Source organism: Cylas formicarius, unplaced genomic scaffold (genome assembly GCF_029955315.1).
Source record: "Cylas formicarius isolate icCylForm1 unplaced genomic scaffold, icCylForm1.1 PGA_scaffold_7__23_contigs__length_41026272, whole genome shotgun sequence".
NCBI lineage: Eukaryota > Metazoa > Arthropoda > Insecta > Coleoptera > Brentidae > Cylas > Cylas formicarius.
The window spans coordinates 24,305,474-24,326,781 of record NW_026844352.1 but is presented as its reverse complement, the minus strand read 5'-3'; the positions used below and the strand labels follow the sequence as shown (position 1 = coordinate 24,326,781).

At 33.1% G+C, this 21,308-nt stretch overlaps 1 protein-coding gene across 12 annotated transcripts in view; it reads left to right on the top strand.

Moving 5' to 3' along the window:
• Positions 1 to 21,308, top strand: part of LOC132705304 (protein sprint) — a 298,697-nt gene that overhangs the window by 223,524 nt on the left and 53,865 nt on the right. For 2 of the 12 annotated variants that reach the window (XM_060675808.1, XM_060675807.1), the window contains exon 2: positions 18,349 to 18,630. The exons of the other annotated variants lie outside the window; for them this stretch is intronic. In XM_060675808.1, coding sequence (XP_060531791.1) covers positions 18,401 to 18,630 — 230 coding nt within the window. In that variant the 5' untranslated portion in view covers positions 18,349 to 18,400. The remainder of the gene's footprint in view (positions 1 to 18,348; positions 18,631 to 21,308) is intronic. 12 annotated transcript variants of the gene reach the window in all.

Genomic DNA, 21,308 nt, shown 5'->3' with positions numbered 1-21,308 from the left:
ACGATAACCTTGAAGGAAGTCATGAATAAATAACATTCCTATCGTTATAAAGTCTTTTGTTTATAAACGTTACTTAAAGCGAAATTTCATGTTATTGCTGCACTTGTTTAAGTTTCGCGTTAACAATTTCACTGCTTACGATATTAAATTACTAAATTACGCATCGAGTTCGCGAATCAATCGCCGCAGATGTTTGTCGCAATGATGCAACACCAATATGCCTCAATCAACAGTTGTTGCTGTTTTTTTACCTCTCGCGAATAGAAGTTCCACGCTTATGAAAATTTCCATACGGTTGCACAGCAGATGGCGTGCGAACTCTTGCAAGTAAAGGTACGGACTGCGAATCGCAATTATTCGTTTTGCGTATCGATCATTGCCACTGCAGCAGCAGCGTACGGATGCATTAATCGCGGTGATTTAAACTCTGCAAAGCGATTTTTTTCTGCCTGTTCGGTAACGGATGATAATGGTACTTTCACCATGTTTGAGTGCGGTAGTTGTTTCCATTTTACTAGTCTCAATGAAATGTTTTGTAGGATAATAGGATTTTTTAGTCCGTGTGGTCATCTAGCTTTTCTTACCAATTCCACATCTCCCACATTTGAAATCTTTGCTGAATGAAATTCTGATCAATCAATGCCCACCCATGCTGGTCAAATTTTAGTTATATTTATATTTATTTATCACCACTTTGAAAAAACGTTTTATTAAATGTTCTATAAAATCGAAATGTATTACAAATATTTTATAAACAATGCAGTACGATACAAGCACATATTTTTTCAATTGAGCAGCCTGTAAGTGTTGGGTTGATCTGTTGCCCTTAACACTCCATATTAAATTTAAGATTTTAGAGGCAGCAGATTGAAAGTGTTAAATCACGGAAATAGTATATATAGCATGTGTTTTTGAATTTTTGCCAATAAGTTGGCAACGTTTCATCAAAATTCAAAAACGATCCGAGTGTCATACAAATATTTCTCAAAGAAATCGAATCATTTAAACCAATCCTATTTTTTTTATTTTATGTAGATGTGTTTTACTAAAACATTATTTCAAAACAGCTTCAAATAAGGAAGATATAGGTTTTGCAACCCTGTAGATAAACGCATATGTACCAATTTATATTCTTACCTTTCATACTTGCATATGATTGCCTGTTATTGACTTTTTCCTTTCTACGTTGTTGTGATCCTCGCAACTAATAAATCAGTCCTATTTTTTTATTCTATGTATATATGTTTTACTAAAACATTCTTTCAAAACAGATATAATATTTGCCACACTATTGCCACCATGTATATATAAACGCAAGTATACTTACCAATTTATATCCTTACCTTTCATACTTGTATACGCTTGTCTGTTTAACTTAACTTTGACTTAAAAGTTCTGGAAACTAAAGTCCACTTTTAATTGGTGCGGAATAATAAAACGGAGGGATTCTAATCAGCACAACTAAGTAAAAGAGAGACCATAGGCGCAGGGAGAAAATTAACTCCCCATAAATCACCATATAAATTGATGGAAAATATATAAATATAAAATAATAAAATTAATACGTAGATATTCTATTCTAAGTGTTACTACTAGACTTTTTAAAATTTTTAATACATCTGTAAAATAAAAGCCTGAACTTCAAAGCGTGAAGAACGAGAAACAAAATTCAAATTTTCAAATCATATAAACTCTTTCAACTTCACGACGTACTTTCACCACGATTCGCTAGACATTTCATGAATCTCAAGGTAGATGGCGCTCGAGTCATATAAATTCAAATTCAAAAATTCTTTAAATTTTAAAGACACAAGTTATTGAACCGGAATTCAATGTCAACACGTTAACCAAGAAAGTGTAATTTTTTTTTAGTTTGATCATAGAAATAAGAATTAACGACGTAATTAAATAAAGAATTAATAGGTAAAGTTTAGAAATGGACATGACACAGTACTAACTAACGATAACGAATTAGTTATTTCAATTAATTAACAAGTAATTAGTCAAAAAAATTATGCCACATTTTCCATTCCATATTTCATTACATTTAACTCTGTGTGGAGATAATAAGTTTTTAAGTTTTAAATTTCACTTACTTCACATACATTTATTTTTGACAGTCTAAAACTAGATTAGATTTTAACACATATATTAATAACGAATCCAAAAATGCTATAACATTGATAATGTTAGCACTTTTGGGCCAACCTGTATAAACATAAAAATAATCTTAAAAAGTAACCATAATATTTCCCTCCGTATAGCATATAATAATAATAATAATAATAATAATAGTAATAAGTATAATAATAATAATAAAGGGCCTTTATTCGGTTTCGAAGGAGATATCTTAAAAAATATATAACTGTGGGGGCGGCTCTCAAGCAACCCACTAAAACGAGCATATGACAGTATTTATAAAATAAAATATAGCATATAAATTACATAGACAGTCTTTCAGAATGGTAGCGTTAAATTGTAAAAAAACATTTTTAATAATTTTAACACTGCTAGAGTAAATTAAAAAAAAAAAATACATATATACAATTTGATAGTTACTAGTTTTATGATCGGTCTCTATTTTTTTTGTTTTTGTTTGAATGAAATGAGTGAGGTGATTGATCTCAGTTGGAGAGGGAGTTTGTTGTAAGCCTTGATAGCATTATACGTGAAATTGCGCTGGAACTGTGTGTTTGGGAACGGTAAACAGCCTGTATTAACCGAATGAATATCTGATTCATGAGTAAGCTTGCCAAGAAGATACGTGGAAGTTGAAGAGATATTACTTTTTTAATTAAGACTAAATCTGCGATTTAAAACGTTATTCTAATGTTAGCCAGCGAGAATCCTTTAGGCTAGTAGATATGTGATCAAATTTACGAATGTTTTATGAGAATCTGAGACAGGCATTCTGAAGAGGCTGAAGATTAACCTTGTCCTTTTGAAATAGGGCAGGCCAGTAAACTAGCATACAGTATGAAATTGAGGAGAGAATTAAGGAATCGAATAAATTGCTGTGGTCAGCATATCTTTGTAAAACAATTTCTGGATCAATGAAGCTACGTGACCTTCAAAACGCAGATTATTATCCTAATGCAGACCCAGATTTTTGCATTCGGCAACCGGCCGTAAGGGAAGGTTATTTAAGTAAATTTTGGCAGCGTCTAGACTAATTATTTTTTCTTTATCTTTCCCAAAAATTATAAATTCCGTCTTATTTTACCACACCATTATGCCACCCTGTATGTAAACGCATATACTCATCAATTTATATTCTTCCTTTTCATACTTGCATACGCTTGTCTGTTAGTTATTAATTGACTTTTTCCTTTCTACGCTGTTGTGATCCTGGCAACTAATAAAGAATTTCATGTGATGTGATTTGATTGCTTAAAATTGCATATGTTTGATATCGACCAATTTAATAAAATCGCTAAAAGTGCAAACGGTTAGCTTAAGTTTTTATTTTAACGAAACGAATTTGAAAAACCCCACTTTAATCACGAGTGATTTGGCAAGAGTGGAGCTCCATTTTATGATAATGTAACGAAATTTAATTTATTGAGACAGGGCGTTAATTTAAGGAGCCAATTCGAACTTAAAGCCGCACTAAAAAAGAATATAACTCAATACATTACACTCAACGTCCAAGAATCGGTTCCCTTTATGAAAAGAAATACCAATTTCGTTTTGAAATTTAAAAGCGAACTGACGTAAAATTGAATTTTCCAGTATCAAACGAAAATTGTAAATTCAATAGGGGAGGGTGGTAGGAAACGGGGCGGCACGAGCTTCTTTGGTGGCGAGGAACAGCTTTGTAACTTTGCTCGGTTGGAGCAACAAAGCCCGTATATATACTGAACATTCAAACGTTGGGGGTCGTTTGATTTATTTAGTCGGCATCAACAAAGATTCAATCACATTTCATGTTTCATGGGCCATTTGCTTTGTAATAGAGGGACATTATTTTCCGTGCAGATGAGTCAGACGATTACAGTAGCGGTTCGGAATGCCTGAAGCCTTTTTATCGAGCCATAGCGGCAGGAGAAATAACTCTATTGGTGCAATTTAATTGTTTAGAGACAGTTGGAAAAAACGGAAACTAAAAAAATACAAAATATGTGATTGATTGTTTTTTTTACTCGTTACTCTAAAATAGCCGCCGATCCAGTGTGCCCAAAGTGTTACTTACAAATATCAGCTTGATTCGAGTATTTCTAGTACTTAAGGCACGGATTGTTAGCCATCAGGTTCGGTATATATTTTTTTCTACTCCCATCTGTAAAATACCTAATTACCCACCGATCTAGCATACGGGAAGCGTCACTTTACCACGTCAGTTTCGTTTCCCACGGATCCGAGCCACTTCGGACATTTCCGGGATTTTACCGCACGTGTTTGGGAGCAATCGGATGTTTTCGGAGATAGTTCCCACGCTTTGAAATTTGACGTTTATCAATTATGACGGTCACGTCAGTGAATGTATTTGTGCTGTTTTGTGAAAATGTACTCAAAAACTAACGGTCGTAGAAACAGTATAGTATGCAACACATTTGGCAAATTTTTTATGTCACTCGTTTATTAAACACTCGCTCCGCTGCGCTACGCTTGTGTAAAATAAACTCAGTTAGTCAAATGCTGTTTACCACACTTTTTGCATAATATATTATGACGTTCCTATACAAATGTCATATGTCGGTAAAGACATGATCATCGTGGAAAAATATGTATTTTTTAAATTTTTGTTTGTGTGTCTGTTCGTTATCTGTGCAAAAAGTTTTTAAAGGCAATGAGTGGTATTAATAAAAACTAAGTACCTACTCTAGCACGTGCTCAAAGAAAATCAGAGTAGATACTAAGGAATTGAGCACATACTTAAGGATATAGCACGTGCTATAGCATTGCAGATTTAATTAATGACAGTATGTGCCCCGCTGCGATAGTGCTACAAATAAATTGCCATATCATCTGAAATGTTAATGTTATTAAAACATATTCAAACATACCCGATATTAAAAAAAACGAAAGCGAATGCAATTGCAAATGCAACATGAAAAGAGTTTAACAACCTAAAGATTGAACTGGAGGAATGGGAAACGAAATTTTTTAATTATATGGAAGGAGAAATAAATCTTTCAATTTGCAGAGTAAAATGTAAGCAAGTCTACAGTGCGTAAAAGTGTAGTAACTTATAAGCATTTTCAATTGCTGTCAAATAATTTATTCTAATATTCTTGATAAGCCGATAATTTTTAAAGTGCTATCTGTAATGGTAGCTGGAGCATCCAAGACTTCTTCTATAATAAGACAAGTAATTGGCAAAAGAAAAAAAATCAGCAAAAGTGCATCTAAGATTTAATCATATTATTTTTAGTTCAACATAAGGTAGTCAAGTAGTCAACAGGAGGAATAAATTTGGAATAAATACATAATTTCTACCAGAATATAAACACACCACCAAAAGTCTTGCCCTCCAAATATTTTGTCTGTTAGTGATTTACTTTACCAAAATGTTCAGAAGCCAATGTTACATTACACATCTCATTTCACGTGTTTCGATGATTTTTAAATAAATCTTTGTAGTGTAATTTTGCCATGTTTGAAAAAAAGACAAACAATTTTTTCTGGATCTAGCTTTGGAGAAAATCGACTGCTTCCATACAAAAGAGCGTTGAAAATTTCCCCGTTCCTTAAAATTGCTCAACAATCGTCTGAAGAATAGTTTAGATACAAGATTATAAAATTGCTAAAATTATCCAATTTTGGTAAAAAAAAATATTTTTGCTAAAAGTTGATCCTTTCTTGGAAATTTAAAATTCCATATCTGGAACTCTCTTCTGTTAAATTGTTGTGTACTTCTGGGGAAGGGAGATTTTAACCGCTCTTTCCAGTGGTAGCAGCCGTTTCTATCTAAAGCCAGATCCAAAAAACTTTTTTTGGTTTTCTTCAAACTTGGCAAAAGGTCACTATATAGTTTTATAAAAAATAAGCTCCGAAACACATGAAATTAAAAAAGTTATGAAGTTTTTAACTCTAATATTTGTTCCGTATTTTGATTTACTTTTTTAGTACGGCTTTCAACCATGCTAATACGTCTTTTCTTAGCGCTCCTCTCTGGCGCACAACTGCCTCACCATAATCTACAATCTGCAAAGCCTCACCAACATCATTGTTCACATTTTCCAAAATAGAGAAATCTTTTTGTGTTGAACTTCAGGAAAACGCTGCCTCAGATGACCAAAACACCTTTCAATTATAACACCTTTGTATGAATTATCTCGCTGCAACTGCAGTTGACGGAAATTTTATCCATACATTTGATTTTCTTGTTATAGCGTCCATTACTTTTGCAACTTTTGCACCTCTGCTTTCAAACTCATCTCTTAACAAATTTATTGGTTCTTTCCTGTTAAATCTATACAAAACTCGTTAATCAACATCTCAACAGTCTCTCTATAATTTTTTAGTGCACGAGCAACAGGCATAAATTACTTACGAAATTCGCTACTGGTTTCAGCATCTTAACGAGGTAGCTTAAAATTATTTGAGTAACTGCTTTATTTCTGTAGTATATGCTTAATTTTATTCATACCATACTTTGAAAAATAGCAGGTGCTCTATTGTTAAGCATCTCCTTCATCGTTTTACTCGTACCAAATGAAGAACCTACTCAAAAATTTCAAGTAAAAAGCAGGTAGGTACTTAATTTTGTTCATATCAATCAATAACCTTTTAAACGTTCGAGCTAAAATTCTGAATCTAAGCAGTTTCTATACAATATATTTGAGCATTTCAGCGCTCGGAATAATTTTAGGCTGCTTTTTGAACATCCCTCTGGAACGAAATAAGTGTCCGAAATTTGGTGTTATCTATATTTCTCCAAGATATGGTTCCCTATGGAAAAATTCGTAGTGATCGAAGGGAATTCTTGAGCTGGAAAACCGGCGAAACTTTGGATCACAAACTTATCTGTAGAAGACGTACCAAAAATGGCCAAAAAAATAAAAAATGAGTTTCCCTCAGCAAGAAAAATGACCATAACTATAACAACACGATTTAATTAACAGCTTCTTTTATTTTGCATTTCAGGTTATCTCGAAGGCGTGAGAAGCATATTTTTTGAATTTTGTTTTTTTTTTTGGTTATTTTGGATTCCAGATAAAAAAAATCTTGTAAACGATTTACCCAATCCGAATCGATTTCAGATCAGATCGATTTCTTTTCAAACATTGATATATTTTTCCCTTGCTAAATTTCAAATATCATAATGAGCTGTGGTCTAACATTTAAAGGTCTCGCAGCAAACTTCCAATATCTTAGAGTTCGAATGTTGTAATATACAAGATAAATATAAAATGCAATAAAGCAGGTGTTTTTTAATAAACGAGTCACTTAAAAACTTTGCCAAACGTTTTTCATATTACACCTTATCTAGGACCGTTAGTTTTTGGGTAAATTTTTACTAAACAACACATTCAGATTTACTGACATGACGACCATCAACAAAACTTGAGGAGAAAAAATCGGAATAACTTTTTTGAGACACCATGTAGATGGACCATAGACGAAAAACTCTACAAATTAATATTCAACTTTTTTTCTTCTAAATCCTGTAGTTATAGCTGTGGTGGCAAAATGATAATCCTATGCATTTCACATTGTAAATTTGGTTAGTTTTAGTTGTATATAGAATCACAAGAAATGTTTATTAAACATTTTTGTAAATTTTTAATATTTCAAAATATATGTAACTTTTTATTTGCCAAAATCGGCGTTAACAGTGTGTGTAGTGAGAAGAAGAGTGAGAATATGTTGCAATCAACTAAACTAAGATCAATAGAAAAGTGGGGCGATTACATCTGCTTTGAGCTATAATTATCTCCATAGAACTTAAATTTTTAGCTAACAACTTAGTAAACTTGTAATGAACGGTTTGCGTGAGAGATGGGTTTGCATGTTACCTTCGTTAAAATATTATTTCGTAGTATTTATTATATCGGAATATTTTCTTTACCAGAGAAGAAACAAAAAGGTGAATGTCCGTAAAATTTTGAAATTTTTGGTATTATTATTATTATTTATAATTTGCGGAATACGTTGCATAACTAGAAGAAATGTTATCAACAATGAGACATCCCTATTTTCCAAATCTGAAAAATTTTAATAACTATTAACGTGATCGAATTGGTCAGTGTGTGAAGTTTTATTAAATTTGCATAGTACGATTAATTGTGAAACTAAATTATTTAAAATTATAATACGTAATATTAACTTAGCGGAGTTGTACAGTTCGCTCTATTTCGGTTGAATTCAAATGTTAAGAATTCTATTTGTTCACACCGCGTCACGTTTTGAATTACTAATTGTAATCTGGATTTGTTTGTTACCTTAATTTATTTGAGCCAGATTCGGCGTGATCATATCAATTTATCCATGCGATTGAGAGTATTTATTTAATTTAGATGACGAGTTTAACGGTTATTATTCTGTCAGTATCCTGTAATAATTTCACAGAATTGTGTTATTGACTTCGGCAGTGATTAACTTTTTCAATTATACCGGATATTTTTAAGTATGGGATTTAATTCGGAAGTCCTTGGTTTTCGTAGCAATCAGGTGGCCAAACATTAAAAAATATTTTTTACAAAAACCTATGGATTTGCAAAAAATGTCAGTTTTAAGAGTATTTATATGAAAATCATTTAAATTAAATGCTTTTCATATATACGAGACCCAATAAGTGTCTTTATAATTGCTCAATCCAAATAAAAAAAAAAGAATAAAGCACGTACGCTTGCATGCTGAATATTAGTAAGATAATTATATTTTTTGGACAGCCTGTACCTTGATATCCATGCATTTCCAGATGTAACTTAAAATATCAATAATTGTTTTATAAGAGATAGTATAATCTACCTTCCATGCCTTCGAGCATTCTTTGAAAATCATAAAAATAGGTACAGATATTTATAACACGTATTTGTTTACATACACATTCCTTGCAATAGCAATGTCGAAAACCACCTTTTCACTTTCTGTGAGTCACATTTGTTATTTTATGGTTAATGTTTAACACACATTTTGTTAACATATATCGATTGAAATTGAATTCATAAAAATATTATTCTGTGTATAGTGTATCGGTAGAAAGCCCCAACGATATCCGGCACTGGCAAGATTGTTTCACTCTGTAAGTTGCATCACTTTAAAAGCTATCCTCTCTTGATCATATATTTATCACGACTATATTATTTTCTATCTGGTATTATATTTTCCCAGCGTGAACAATCCATAACGGCCTAATCGAAACCAACCAATCGAAAGAGCCGCACCGCCTCATGCAAAATCCATGGTGAGGATTACTTTTCGTATTGTACCGTTAATAATAAATTAAATTTGTTGGTGCATTTGCCACGGTGTGTTGGCACTAAATTAACTACGCCCGATAAATTATTCAGAATGATTGCAAATAAATCCTCTTATAATCGTATAAATTTAGTAATATCACTATAATAATGGCGATAAACCCAATAAGCCGGTTATTAAAATGTTGTTTAAAAATCCAGAAAGAAAAGCAAATTGCTTTTGGGGGGGAGTATGAACCCGATGCGTAGACATTTTTATACAATAAATATTTGCCTAGAAATAAAACGACACGCCCACTAAGGTCCACTAACGGATGTTGATCAATTTTAAATATAATGTGATATCTGTTGTCTTCTTTGTTTGTAGAATTTTGAACATGGCTGTAATGTTGATGTCAATAAAAGGTTTATTTTATACATGTTTAAAATAAATTGACACTTCCCAGTAGACGACCCTGTAGAAATTCATTGTAAATAGTAAAAATAAATGCCGGTTGATTGAAAAGGATTAAGTGCTGTACATATCTCCCAACGCCCTTTCTCAGCGAACAACAAAACAGTGACTCATAAAAATATTGGCTAGAATTCCATTCCGATTCAAGTAGTAATTTAGGAAATATTTTCACCAACTGCCAATAATATTTTAACTTCTGAGTAGGCATGTGAATGTTTTCGTATTTTAGTATAATAGTTTGTGTATGCAAAAACGTAAAATGTGGCTACTAAAAATGTATATATGCAGCTTACAAAAAAGTTAAATTATAGGAATTGCTGCAACTTTTGAAGAAATACTAATAAAATTGTAATTTTTGTAATATATGTAAATCTTATTTTTGTATCCCCTACTCTAAAATATCAATTTATGGACTAATCAAACATTTGCGAAGATGTCAGCTTCATTAAACACAGCCGCCAGCCACTTCGGATGTTTGAGGGACATTAGTCACATATTTTTGGTAGGTGGTATTCTGCAATTTGTCGGTTCTCATTGTGACGTCACACGTTTGGCATGCAAAATTTTCTTTTTCTTCAGTAACTGAAGGGACGTTTATAAATAATAATAATAATAATATTAATAATAATAATAATAATAAATGACTGTATTAATGGAAAATGAAAATAATGTACAATTATTATGCTTTTGCAGTCTAGGGAGTCTGGCAAAATGAAAATTAGATACAATTATGTACTTAAAAAAAATGATTTGAATACGAAAAACTACAAGAATTGATGACAAGGACTTGAGAATCATTGCCAACCTCTACTGGTATCAAAAGCCAAATGTGAAAATAGAAAATAATATGACTTAAAGCATCTCAACTAAAAGAGGGATGAGACAGGGTTGCATTCTATCACCATTGCTTTTCAATTTATACTCGGAGACAATATTCCAAGAAGCTTCAGAAAATACCGAAGAAGGAATAAAAATAAATGTGGGAATAATAAACAACTTACGATATGCAGATGATTCCGTTCTACTGGCAGATAATATTAAAGGACTTCATAGTATTAGTTTCATGCAACCGTTACGATCTTCAACTTAACATCAAAAAGAATCAAATAAACTTGAAAGGGTCAAATATCTGGGACAATTGTTAATCGAGCACTGGGACTATTCACTGTAAATAAAATCCAGAATTGAACAAATGAGAACAAGTTTCATACGTATAAGGAAAGTGGTATTTGGATACGACCTTAAAATTGAGCTCAGAATGAGAATGGTCCGATGTTACGTATTCTCAATCATGTTGTATGGAGTAGAATCTTGGACTCTCACAGAGACTACCTCAAAAAAGCTGGAAGTTTTTGAAATATGGGTGTACAGGCGCATGTTGAGGATGAGTTGCATAGATCGGGTCGCTAACATAGAAGTCATGAAGAGAACGAAGAAAAATAAAGAAATCATTGCTAAAGTCAGTATTAAGAAAATCCCATACTTGGGCTATATTATGAGACATCTTGAAACATATAATATCCAGCATTATTCAGGGCAAGATTGAGGGAAGGCGAGGCCCAGGCTAAAAAACCTAGGACAGTGGTTCGGACAATCAACTAATACGCTGTTTAGGACAGCGGTAAATAAAGTATTGATAGCCAACATGATCGCTAACATTCGGTAACAAACGAATATGGCAAGATCAAGAAGAAGATGTACTTATTAAAGGAAGTGCAGTGTTCATTTTGTATATAAAGGAAATATTTTAATTTTTCAAAGAAACTTCCACAGGCTACTGTAATGCTTTTTACAAAACTCCTGAATTCCTCCTGCGTGGGTTTTTGCTTAGTCGAAATTGCTGACGTTTCGCCAATCATCGTGTTGGCTTCTTCAGTTTCAGTCAAGCTCTGAGGAAGCCAACAGGATGATTGGCGAGACGTCAGCAATTTCGATTAAGCAAAAACCCACGCAAGAGGAATCCAGAAGTTTTGTAAAAAGCAGGAAATATTTTTTTAATTTAGAATTTAATGTTTCAACACCTAAGTTTATTAAATCAACTGGCAAAGCATTTTAATAAAAAAAAGTGCATTATAAGAAAACAAACGAAAATGAAGATTATGAGGAAATACCAATCTTTATTTGAGTGAACCAACAGAGTGTTTGTCTTTAATAATTTTTATATGAAAACGTACAAAAATGAATTACAAGTTATATAGACCTGATATATGATCATACTTTCTTAAGTCATATATAAATCGTAAACAGAAATTTTGGACTTTTGTATTCTGCTTTTGCTGTCTACTTTTGGGCAGAAACCGTATACATAATTGTTATAATTAAAATGTGACAAAAATACGGTTTCACACAAAGTTTTTCTTAGTTTGAAATTTAAATTGCTGTTGTTATTTGACATATAATTTTTAGGTGTTGCTTCAAAGTTTTTTGCAACTTCAATTAAACCAATTTTAGTATTGCCAATAGAGATCTCAATGTTTCTTTTGAGAAAATCCACTTTTTTTTAGAAAGGTTACTGGGGTGATCTTTCGTAACAAAACAGAAATAAATTTGAGTATCATCGGCGTGCCTGTATTTTTCAGTATCGCAGTGACTTAAGTTTTTCCGAGGTACAAACGAGAAAAAGTAAGGATCCTAAGATCAGATAAATTATTATTACAGTGTTTAGACTGAAATATATCTTTTAAATCGGAATTCATAAGGGACGCTGCACAATCAAAGCCATAATATGTTATTATTTAAAACTGTATCAAATGACTTTGAATATTATAAAATTTTCTTGTCATAAGCTCGCAAAATATCCTTAATCACATTCAACATGTTGATGCACCTCTTCAGTCACTCGCTTATTAGACAACGTTTTTCAACGCGTTTATCATAATTGATTCATAATATTCCATTAAAGCTTAATTTTGTTGACTAATATGCTGTAAGTTCGGCATTCACATAGTAATTGTTCTAACACTGTTTATACAGACCTACTTCTTAATTTTTCAAAATATCTAAATGGATCTTCTAATATGTAGGACGTTATACAAAATACAAGTGGGATATTTTTATATACTACTCGTAAGTCAATGCTCCAATTTCTAAGCGAATAGCTTTATCCTTACCTTAATACCTCAAGATTCCATGAGTTTAATTTATATCTTACAACTATTTTATAGTGAAGTACCTCTATTTTTATGAGCAAAGAGAAATGTTTAAACATATAACATTAAATTTTAAATACATAAATAAAATAAATCTCGTAGACAACAATATTTTGATATTTAAGGAGTAGAAACAATTCCAGGCTGAATTGAAAACTCTACTGATCTTATAACATCGCTCTTGTCCCTGGGCGTGATTAAAAAAAACTCTTCAAATAATATTTGTCAACAATTATTTTCTCCCGTGCAATTTCGTTAGATAATCTGCCAGGTGAAAAGCCCCTTTAGCATTTGATAAAGCAAATTGGTTACCTTATTTGGGGCTCTAATTATACCTACATCGCGGCTGGTGCGGAAATGAACGCATACAGCTGCGTGCAGAAACAAACGCGTCGATAATTTCGTTTCGGAAAACAGGAAACGTATATACACACAAGTTCCATATTCTGACCTAAACCCTGTTATAATGCGACATTGTTTCGCTGTTATCTACAGCCGCACGCGTAAATCAGTTGCTTCATTAATCGACGTCGGCAACGTATAAATGTTGGTCCGTGTGAATCGATTTATGCCAATGAGGCGTGTTTCGAACCGGCTCTACTTTGTTACAAGGTTACGTGAAAAGTCGTCGGCATAATCAACATCATTTTCATCTGATGCGAAACTGCGAAGTTTATGTGCAGATATATTCTTTCTCTCGCTTTTTTATTTTTTGTACAGGACACTAGCGTATGCGGTGAATTAACCTATTGAAAAAAAATGAACCTTAAACTTTCTAAAAACAACAAAACAAATTTGGGTTGGTTTTTAATGGTTAAGGTTGATACTTACAATACTCGAATATGCCATATTTAAAAGAGTAAAAGTATCATTGCAAATATCAACCATAACCCATCTTTTTTTGAAGGCCTATCCCTATCGGTTTTACAAAATTCAAATTATAATATTATGAAACTTTAGAATTTTATTATTGTACAATTGGTCTGATCATGGGGAAAAGTGGTCCTCGAACCAATAGTTTTTTACATAAACTTTAACGAAAGCGGATGTTTGTAAAATATTCTTTGAAAAATCTATTCAATAACAATAAACTCTACCACCCTCGCCGCTTCGAAATGAACGAGCAAAATTTAAAATCTCAAATGAAAATTTCCGTTATTGATCAAAGTGTGTTATGCCAAACATTTTAGAGCACTCATGGCATTATTAAATAAATTTATGTAGCTTAATTTAGTGCAACGCATTTTTTGCAGAGTGCGTCTTACAAATGTTGTTATGAAGTCACGTATTAGATCTAGATGGGAAATATTTACATTAAACTAAAAATTCTCGAATAGGGTTGGACAATTAATACTATGCTATTGCTCGTAGCTACGAGCTAAAAAAAATGCTTTGCTTGTAGATTTGCTACTCAGGTTTATTAGATTTCGTTCAAATTGGCCACTGCTTTCCGAAGAGCTAAAGACTTGTAGCGTAGGGTTCTGGTGACAATATAATCCATCCCGTATCCAAAATAGCGGAATTTCCTTTTTATGAACCGATATGCCTCAAATTTGGAATCTTGAGAGGCTTGAGGCCGTTAATTAAAATTTTGAAATCAAGTTTTAACATAATCAAAATGGCGGATTCAAAATGCGGGAGTTTCCCATTTATGAACCTGTAAGTGTCAAATTTGAAACTTTTATTATATTAGAGTAAACTATTAGAATGGACATTGAATGCCCTGTAAACACATTCGAATATTCGATGAATATTCCTCTAGCACCAAGGAATATTCATAGATCTTCTACATTAGTGAAAAGAAGATCCCAGAATTGCCTACAGCCACGAATATTCTTGTAACGTACACTTCGCATTCTTGGCATATACCTTCCGAAAGGAATATACCTGTCATATGACTATAATATGCTTCCTATTCACATTCTTTCTGGAACGTTCTTGAAATATTAAAATTCCCCTTGGGGACATGCCAAGAATATTCAAAGGGGAATATTCCGAAAGTAATATATTTACAAAGTGACTAGAATATACTTTTTAATCTTCTATTCACATTCTTTTAGAAATATTCATGTCACATGAATGTTCCTTGTTTGTTTACTGGAAGATAGAAGAACTAGATTATACAAAGTTACGGACGCCTTGATCGATTAATATTCCAAAACTAAAAATATAAAGCTAAATTACAGTTTAAAAAACTTAAAAAACACACTTTTGATGAACTAAAAAGTATTGAATAATATAACTCCCTTAAAATTTTTAACAAAAAGCGTGGGGCAAGTTTTAATAGTCGGGGATGTCCAGAAGTATGCTCTTTTACCTCGTTGAATGTTTTCGAGATTCATTCATAAGGCTAAAAAGTAGAATAACATGGAAGAGCGTAATATCCAATAAAATTGGGGAATATGTGTTTTTTTTTATTTATTTCGAAATATCCAAGTCAGTAGCTATTTGTACAGTTTTGCGAGGAAGTCTACACCCACCTTCTAATCTCGCACCCAGCTCCAACCGTGTTTTAGGCCTATTAAACAAACTGTTATCTTTCTGTATCAGAAGATCATTAATAAAGATGTTTGTATCATCTTCAGACAATCCCACACACCGTAGAGTTCGCCCCTTTACTTAAACCTTCGTCAGAGACAAAACACTGTACAGGCTCAGGCATACTTTTGTACATGCTTCTTTTAATTGTGCATTATATTTGTCTTCTGAAGCAAAGCTTCTTTTTGCATCAGCGTGCAAGGGATCTTTTAATCTGTAACGCGATAGGCGTCCCTGCCTGACAAACACATGCGACGCTAATTCCCTGATGTTGACGCCAAAATCAATACCCTAGATAGCTGTAACACAAAGAAGAATGTATTGATAAATATAGTCCGATCAAATGGATGCAATAAGTAAGGATATACGGCGCATAAAGTATCTAGACAAGAATTTTCCTGAATATGTACCTGTAACTTGAAATTTTTGGTACGTCTTTTGTTACGACGCAGTTTTTGAACGACAAAGAAGCAATACCGTATTTGAAATCTCTTTGTGTGTTTTAAATGGCAAGTGGCAGTGCTATTCATATTGCGAGAGAGTTATAAATTATTATTGAACTGCAAAACTTGGTGACGTAATATTGTACCTATGATGATTGTCAAAGCTTAGAATGGCAGTTACTTTCCAGCAGTTGTTCGCAAAGTCCATTCTTGAAAATGATGTATTCCTGAATTTGTTGTTAAGAAACGCGTTCTATAAATGTGGGAAAATTATTATTTTCAATGTGTTCAAAACCCTTCGCCACCAAAACAACGTTCGGAGTGGAGTTAAATATGTTCCAATATGACTGGAGATATTCAACAATGTATCGACTTTTGCGCGAGGATAAACGGGCCTCATCAGGTCAACAAAGTTTACAGGAAAAAAAGAAATTGTTAAAAAATTTGACGGTAGTGATATTCACTTTTAATAGATAAAGAATAGAGACACCACTTTTAAAGTGAGAGAAGCTGAAACCTTCTTGCACGATTGAATAAAGAGAGTGGATTGTGTAAAATGGAGTAGGTGCGTCGAAAATGTGATCATAATAAAAAAAAAGAATTTGGGCATCTGATAAAATGCCCCTTATCATTTCTTTAGACTTCAACAACTATGGTTCATCTGATTACTCGGAACGTGATGATTAAAATATGACTGATATCTATTATAATTTATTATAATTTATGTATTTTCTTCTAATATTAATAAATAGTTTTATTGCTCTAACCAAAAATAATAAAAAATTACAAAATTATATCCCTAATTAAATTTGGCAGCAAAGGGCTATAAATAAAAAAGTCAGATATCTGGCAGAGCCAAATACTATTACAGCCCAAAATTTAGAGTATATATTTGTTACGCTATATAAGTTTTTATTTACATGATCTTAGAAGAATTATGCCCATCCCTATTATTATTATTATTATTTTATTTATTATTCTAATACAGTGTCATATATCTTTCATTTATTGCAATTTATCTTTATTATCTTTAAATATCCTATGTAATAATATAATATAATTAATAATGTTTATTTAATTCAATAAAAATATACAATTTAGCAACTTATTGTAATGTAAACATTCAATAAATATTAATACGAAAAACACTTATATTCAAGGCATACTAAGTTAAAAACTTGACAGCCATCCTTAATCATAACGCAGATTAATTTAACTAGTGCGTTATAAATTTTTTGACCAGTATAGAAGTATTTTTTTTGTCCAATGCATTTTTTGTAAAGTTAAATTTTCTAGAGAGTTTAAAGCATGTTTCATACTCGTGAGTTTTTTAATTAACCAGTAAGTTATTTTTTATTAAAAACAAAGGGGATGATTTATAATATAATTTTTTTATGTGAAGTATTTGAAATTGAATAAAAATTAAGTCAGATGGATATCGCAGATTTAACTTAAATGTAATTTTCAAAATTCTTTTTTGCAATACGTAGAGGGACTGAAGAGTTGTGTGATAGGCAGCACCCCAGCCAATTATTCCATAAGATATAAGTGATTGTACCAGTGAAAAATAAGTGGAAAGATGTAGTTGCTTATCAGATATTTTAGTAACTTTTTATTACTATTTTTATTGTTATTATTATTATTAGTAGTATTATTATTGTTATTATTATTATTATTATTATTATTATTATTAAAAATCAAATCAGTAAATTTTAATTACAGTTTAATTACCCTTTGAAAGCGAACCTTAATAATTTTTTTATAATTTTAAAAACTCTTTTTTAACCTAACTATATATAACTAAATATAATTTCCCAAAGAATTATTTTGCTATATTGAACAAATTGTGGTGCTCTCTAATAAATTTTTCACGTACACCCATCCAACATTTGCAAAACTGTATTTAAACATTGCCTTTTGACCTTAAGTTGCGATGAAAGCAAAATACTCCCCCAAAAATCCCCACTCGATATCCCGAATTCCCCCCAGACGTATATCGCAATTTACCGAGTGAGAACTTAAGACCGCGTAAATCAGCAAACCGAAAACAACTTTCTATTTTACAGGCGGAAATGGGGTTTCATTTGTAAGTAGGTCGTCGGTGTGTGACTTGAATTTAGTACGGCAGGGTGACTGAACATCTATAAAATATACTGACAGCATATCGATAATCCCCGAAGGTTCAAAGTCCTCGGGTGGCTTTTTGTGGATGGAAGTAGATTTAAATATAATTACTTTGCGTATTTTTTGTCGTTTTCCTTAGTTATTATGTAGCAAAATCCAATCAACCTAATCGACCGCATGCCGATCAAACAACGGAGATAAACAAAAGTCCTTTCCTTTTCGAACGTTTAAATTAAATTGTCGTTTGATGTCGCCTGCACTGCGCATCGTTACAGCAATGCTGCGCAGTATTAGAAATCCGGTGTGACATTACGACAGTTGTTTGAGATGTTGCCGGAGTCGCTTCCACCTAGACTGGATAACGATCTGCGCAGTCCAAATAATAACACGCAGTTGCCCAGAACTAGAGCAAGCTTATGTCTATCTCCATCCAGTACCGACACTGATGTTTTCGTGGTAGATAACAAGAGAAGGAGCTGGTGTGGCACGCCTTCCAATGGAGGGATAATGCCGCCGTTTACCAGGCGATACGGAGAATTGGGGCATTTTAAACCGCGGTAAGATAAATTATGGGCTACTGTAACATCAAATATACAGGATTAGCTGCAAATTGTCTATTGTAAACCGAAAAGGTGAGATAGTTTTCTCTCATGAAGATATGAAAAAAAATTATTCCTAAGTTGTAGCATGAAAGTGGGCTCATGTAGAACATGTCGGAGTGAGTCAAAGTACGAATATGAGTTGTTACTTTCGAAAAATCGATTAAATCGAATTTTTCGAAAATATCTACGCTCGTATAAAAATTGTATATCTCGCTAACGGTATGGGATCGCCGTTGGTACAGAAATGATCACCGTCGTCCGTTCTCCGTTCTCGTCTTTTGGTTTTTCCTAAATAACTTTCGAACCGTTGGGGCTACAAAATTAAAATTTGCGTTCTTTTTAACTCTCCATGAGGCACATAAGCATATAAGAAATGGCTCTGATCCGACGCCGGTATCCATCTTTTTTTTCGGAATTTTCGACTTTTTTTTGAACATTGCTATCAAAGACGATAAGCGTCCGAGATTTGAAACAATCGACTTCATATTTGGCACATATATGCAGCTTTGCCTCGTGACGGAACCTATTGAAAATGAGGGGTCTGGGGGGGTCGGGAAGTATTTAAAAAGAAATAAAAATCGCGTGTTCAAGGGTCTACAAAAAAGATCATTTTCCAAAAACCGAAAAAATTCTTGACCCAGAACCCGCAGAGGATGCTCCATAAACTTTTATTCTTGACAATTTTTCAAAAATATACAGGGTGCGCCACAAATTAAAAAAAAACTGAAAAATGGGTCCCACTATTATTGAAAATTGGCAATAATTTAAAATCTGTGTTTTAGATGTCAGTTTCTTTCATACGACGATATAGCCTGTATAGACAGCTAAAATTTTTGTATTTAAGGTTTTTAAGCATTGTACAGCGATATTCCGTGCAATATTAAAAAACGTAATAAGTGCCCCAAATTTGCAGCTACCGTCTTCAGACTTGGAAGAGAAGTAAAAGTCCGGACTCGAATTTAGACTCTTTAAATTGGGAGCAATCAAAAATAGCCGAACTATTTTTTTTAATTTTTTAATTTTTTTTGGTTATTTTGGCTTCCAGAAAAACATCTTTTCCTCCAAAACCATTCATCTGATCGGAAAAATTTTACAACCGTAATACGTGGGAGATCCGTTTCACGTATTTTTTTCTATTGTATACAAGGTTAGTTTAGTTAGCTATTACGGTGTACTGCATGGTTTCAGAAAAAAAGTACTTTTCGGAAAACTATTTATCCTATTGAAAAAATTTATACAACGAGAAACCGTTTTCGTGGGTAAGTAATTAGCCGTAAATGAAAAACTATAAAACATGGGATAATTTCATTAAAACAGTGTCTCAGTTTCAAGTTTAGTCTATCATACAGGATGTGCCAGATATTTGAAAGAATATAATTGGGAATCGCTATCATTTGTAAAAATTTTTGAATTTACTTATCGATTAAAAACAATGTAAACGCATAACATGTATTATTTGTGAAAATAACAGATCACTTGTAGAAAGCGCAACCTATCTGCGTAATTTGTTCCGGAAATTATAATTCTGACACTTTGTCCGCTTGATGGGTCATAGTGCATGGCACGCACCTTTGTATATAAAAATCTAATTTAAAAAAAAATGGCGCTTACCCCCTTTGTTACTTCTACTCGTGAATTATACAGGTAATACTTGTTTTCTGAACCCATATGCTCCTCGACATCACATTTTGTATTCACAATAAATGAGTCGCAGGGTCAGTTCTGGAGGTAGGGGATTTGCGCTAGTCATAGATAAAACAGCATGGTGGTGAAAGAAAGGCATGATTATAAGCCAATTTTTGCATCCCAGCAATAGACCGATTCTTTCTTTTCTTTCTTTTATGTATCCAAAGCTTCTTGCATGCCCAGTCATAGGTCGCCGAGATTTGGACACAGCAGTAGATGGTCCAAGTCCTAAACTGCGCCGTAGTCGCATGTTTTTTGTTCCGCGTTTCCGTGACCCCATCTTATTAAGTTTTTTTTCACTGGAGACTCGTTCGAACGAACCGTCAGGCAATTGAAGAGTCTGCTGATGGTTCTTCAAGGGCTATACTGAGAAACCTTTTACGGGATTTAAGTTGTCCTGGATCACATACAGCACTACACAGGGGCTGGTGGTCATCAATGGTCTGTCAAAGTCTTTCTGTAAATGCATGCGAGGTTATTCGTGTACTAGGATTAGCAAAGCCAGCAGCTCTATATAGTTTAGATATCGAGATGGGCTTCATGTAGTGTGAAGTTAATCGACATGTTTTGTTGAGGCTTATGTCAACCTTCCTCGTTGGCCGAGCTGGACCAAACTGGACAGGCGTAGTCTGCTGTAGAAAAGCAGGTTTTATCATAGTGATATGTTTGTGTTCTGTCCAGCGTCACATTCAGGTAAGTGCCTTTGTAGAACACATGAAGCTGTCGAGTGCCTTGTCGGCACCGAACATGGAAGACGCTGACTTGAGTTTTGGGAGGGTTTAGCTTAAAGGAGTTGGCTTGGTTGATAGTATGTAGAAATTTCTTCAAGGGCTTGCCTCAGCTTTTGTTCCCTTTAGCCGTGATAGCCAGATCGTCTCCGTAATTGCTTCGTATAGTCAGTCAGTGGTTTGTTCGTTAGTGTATAGGTTAAAAATGATATGGGCCAA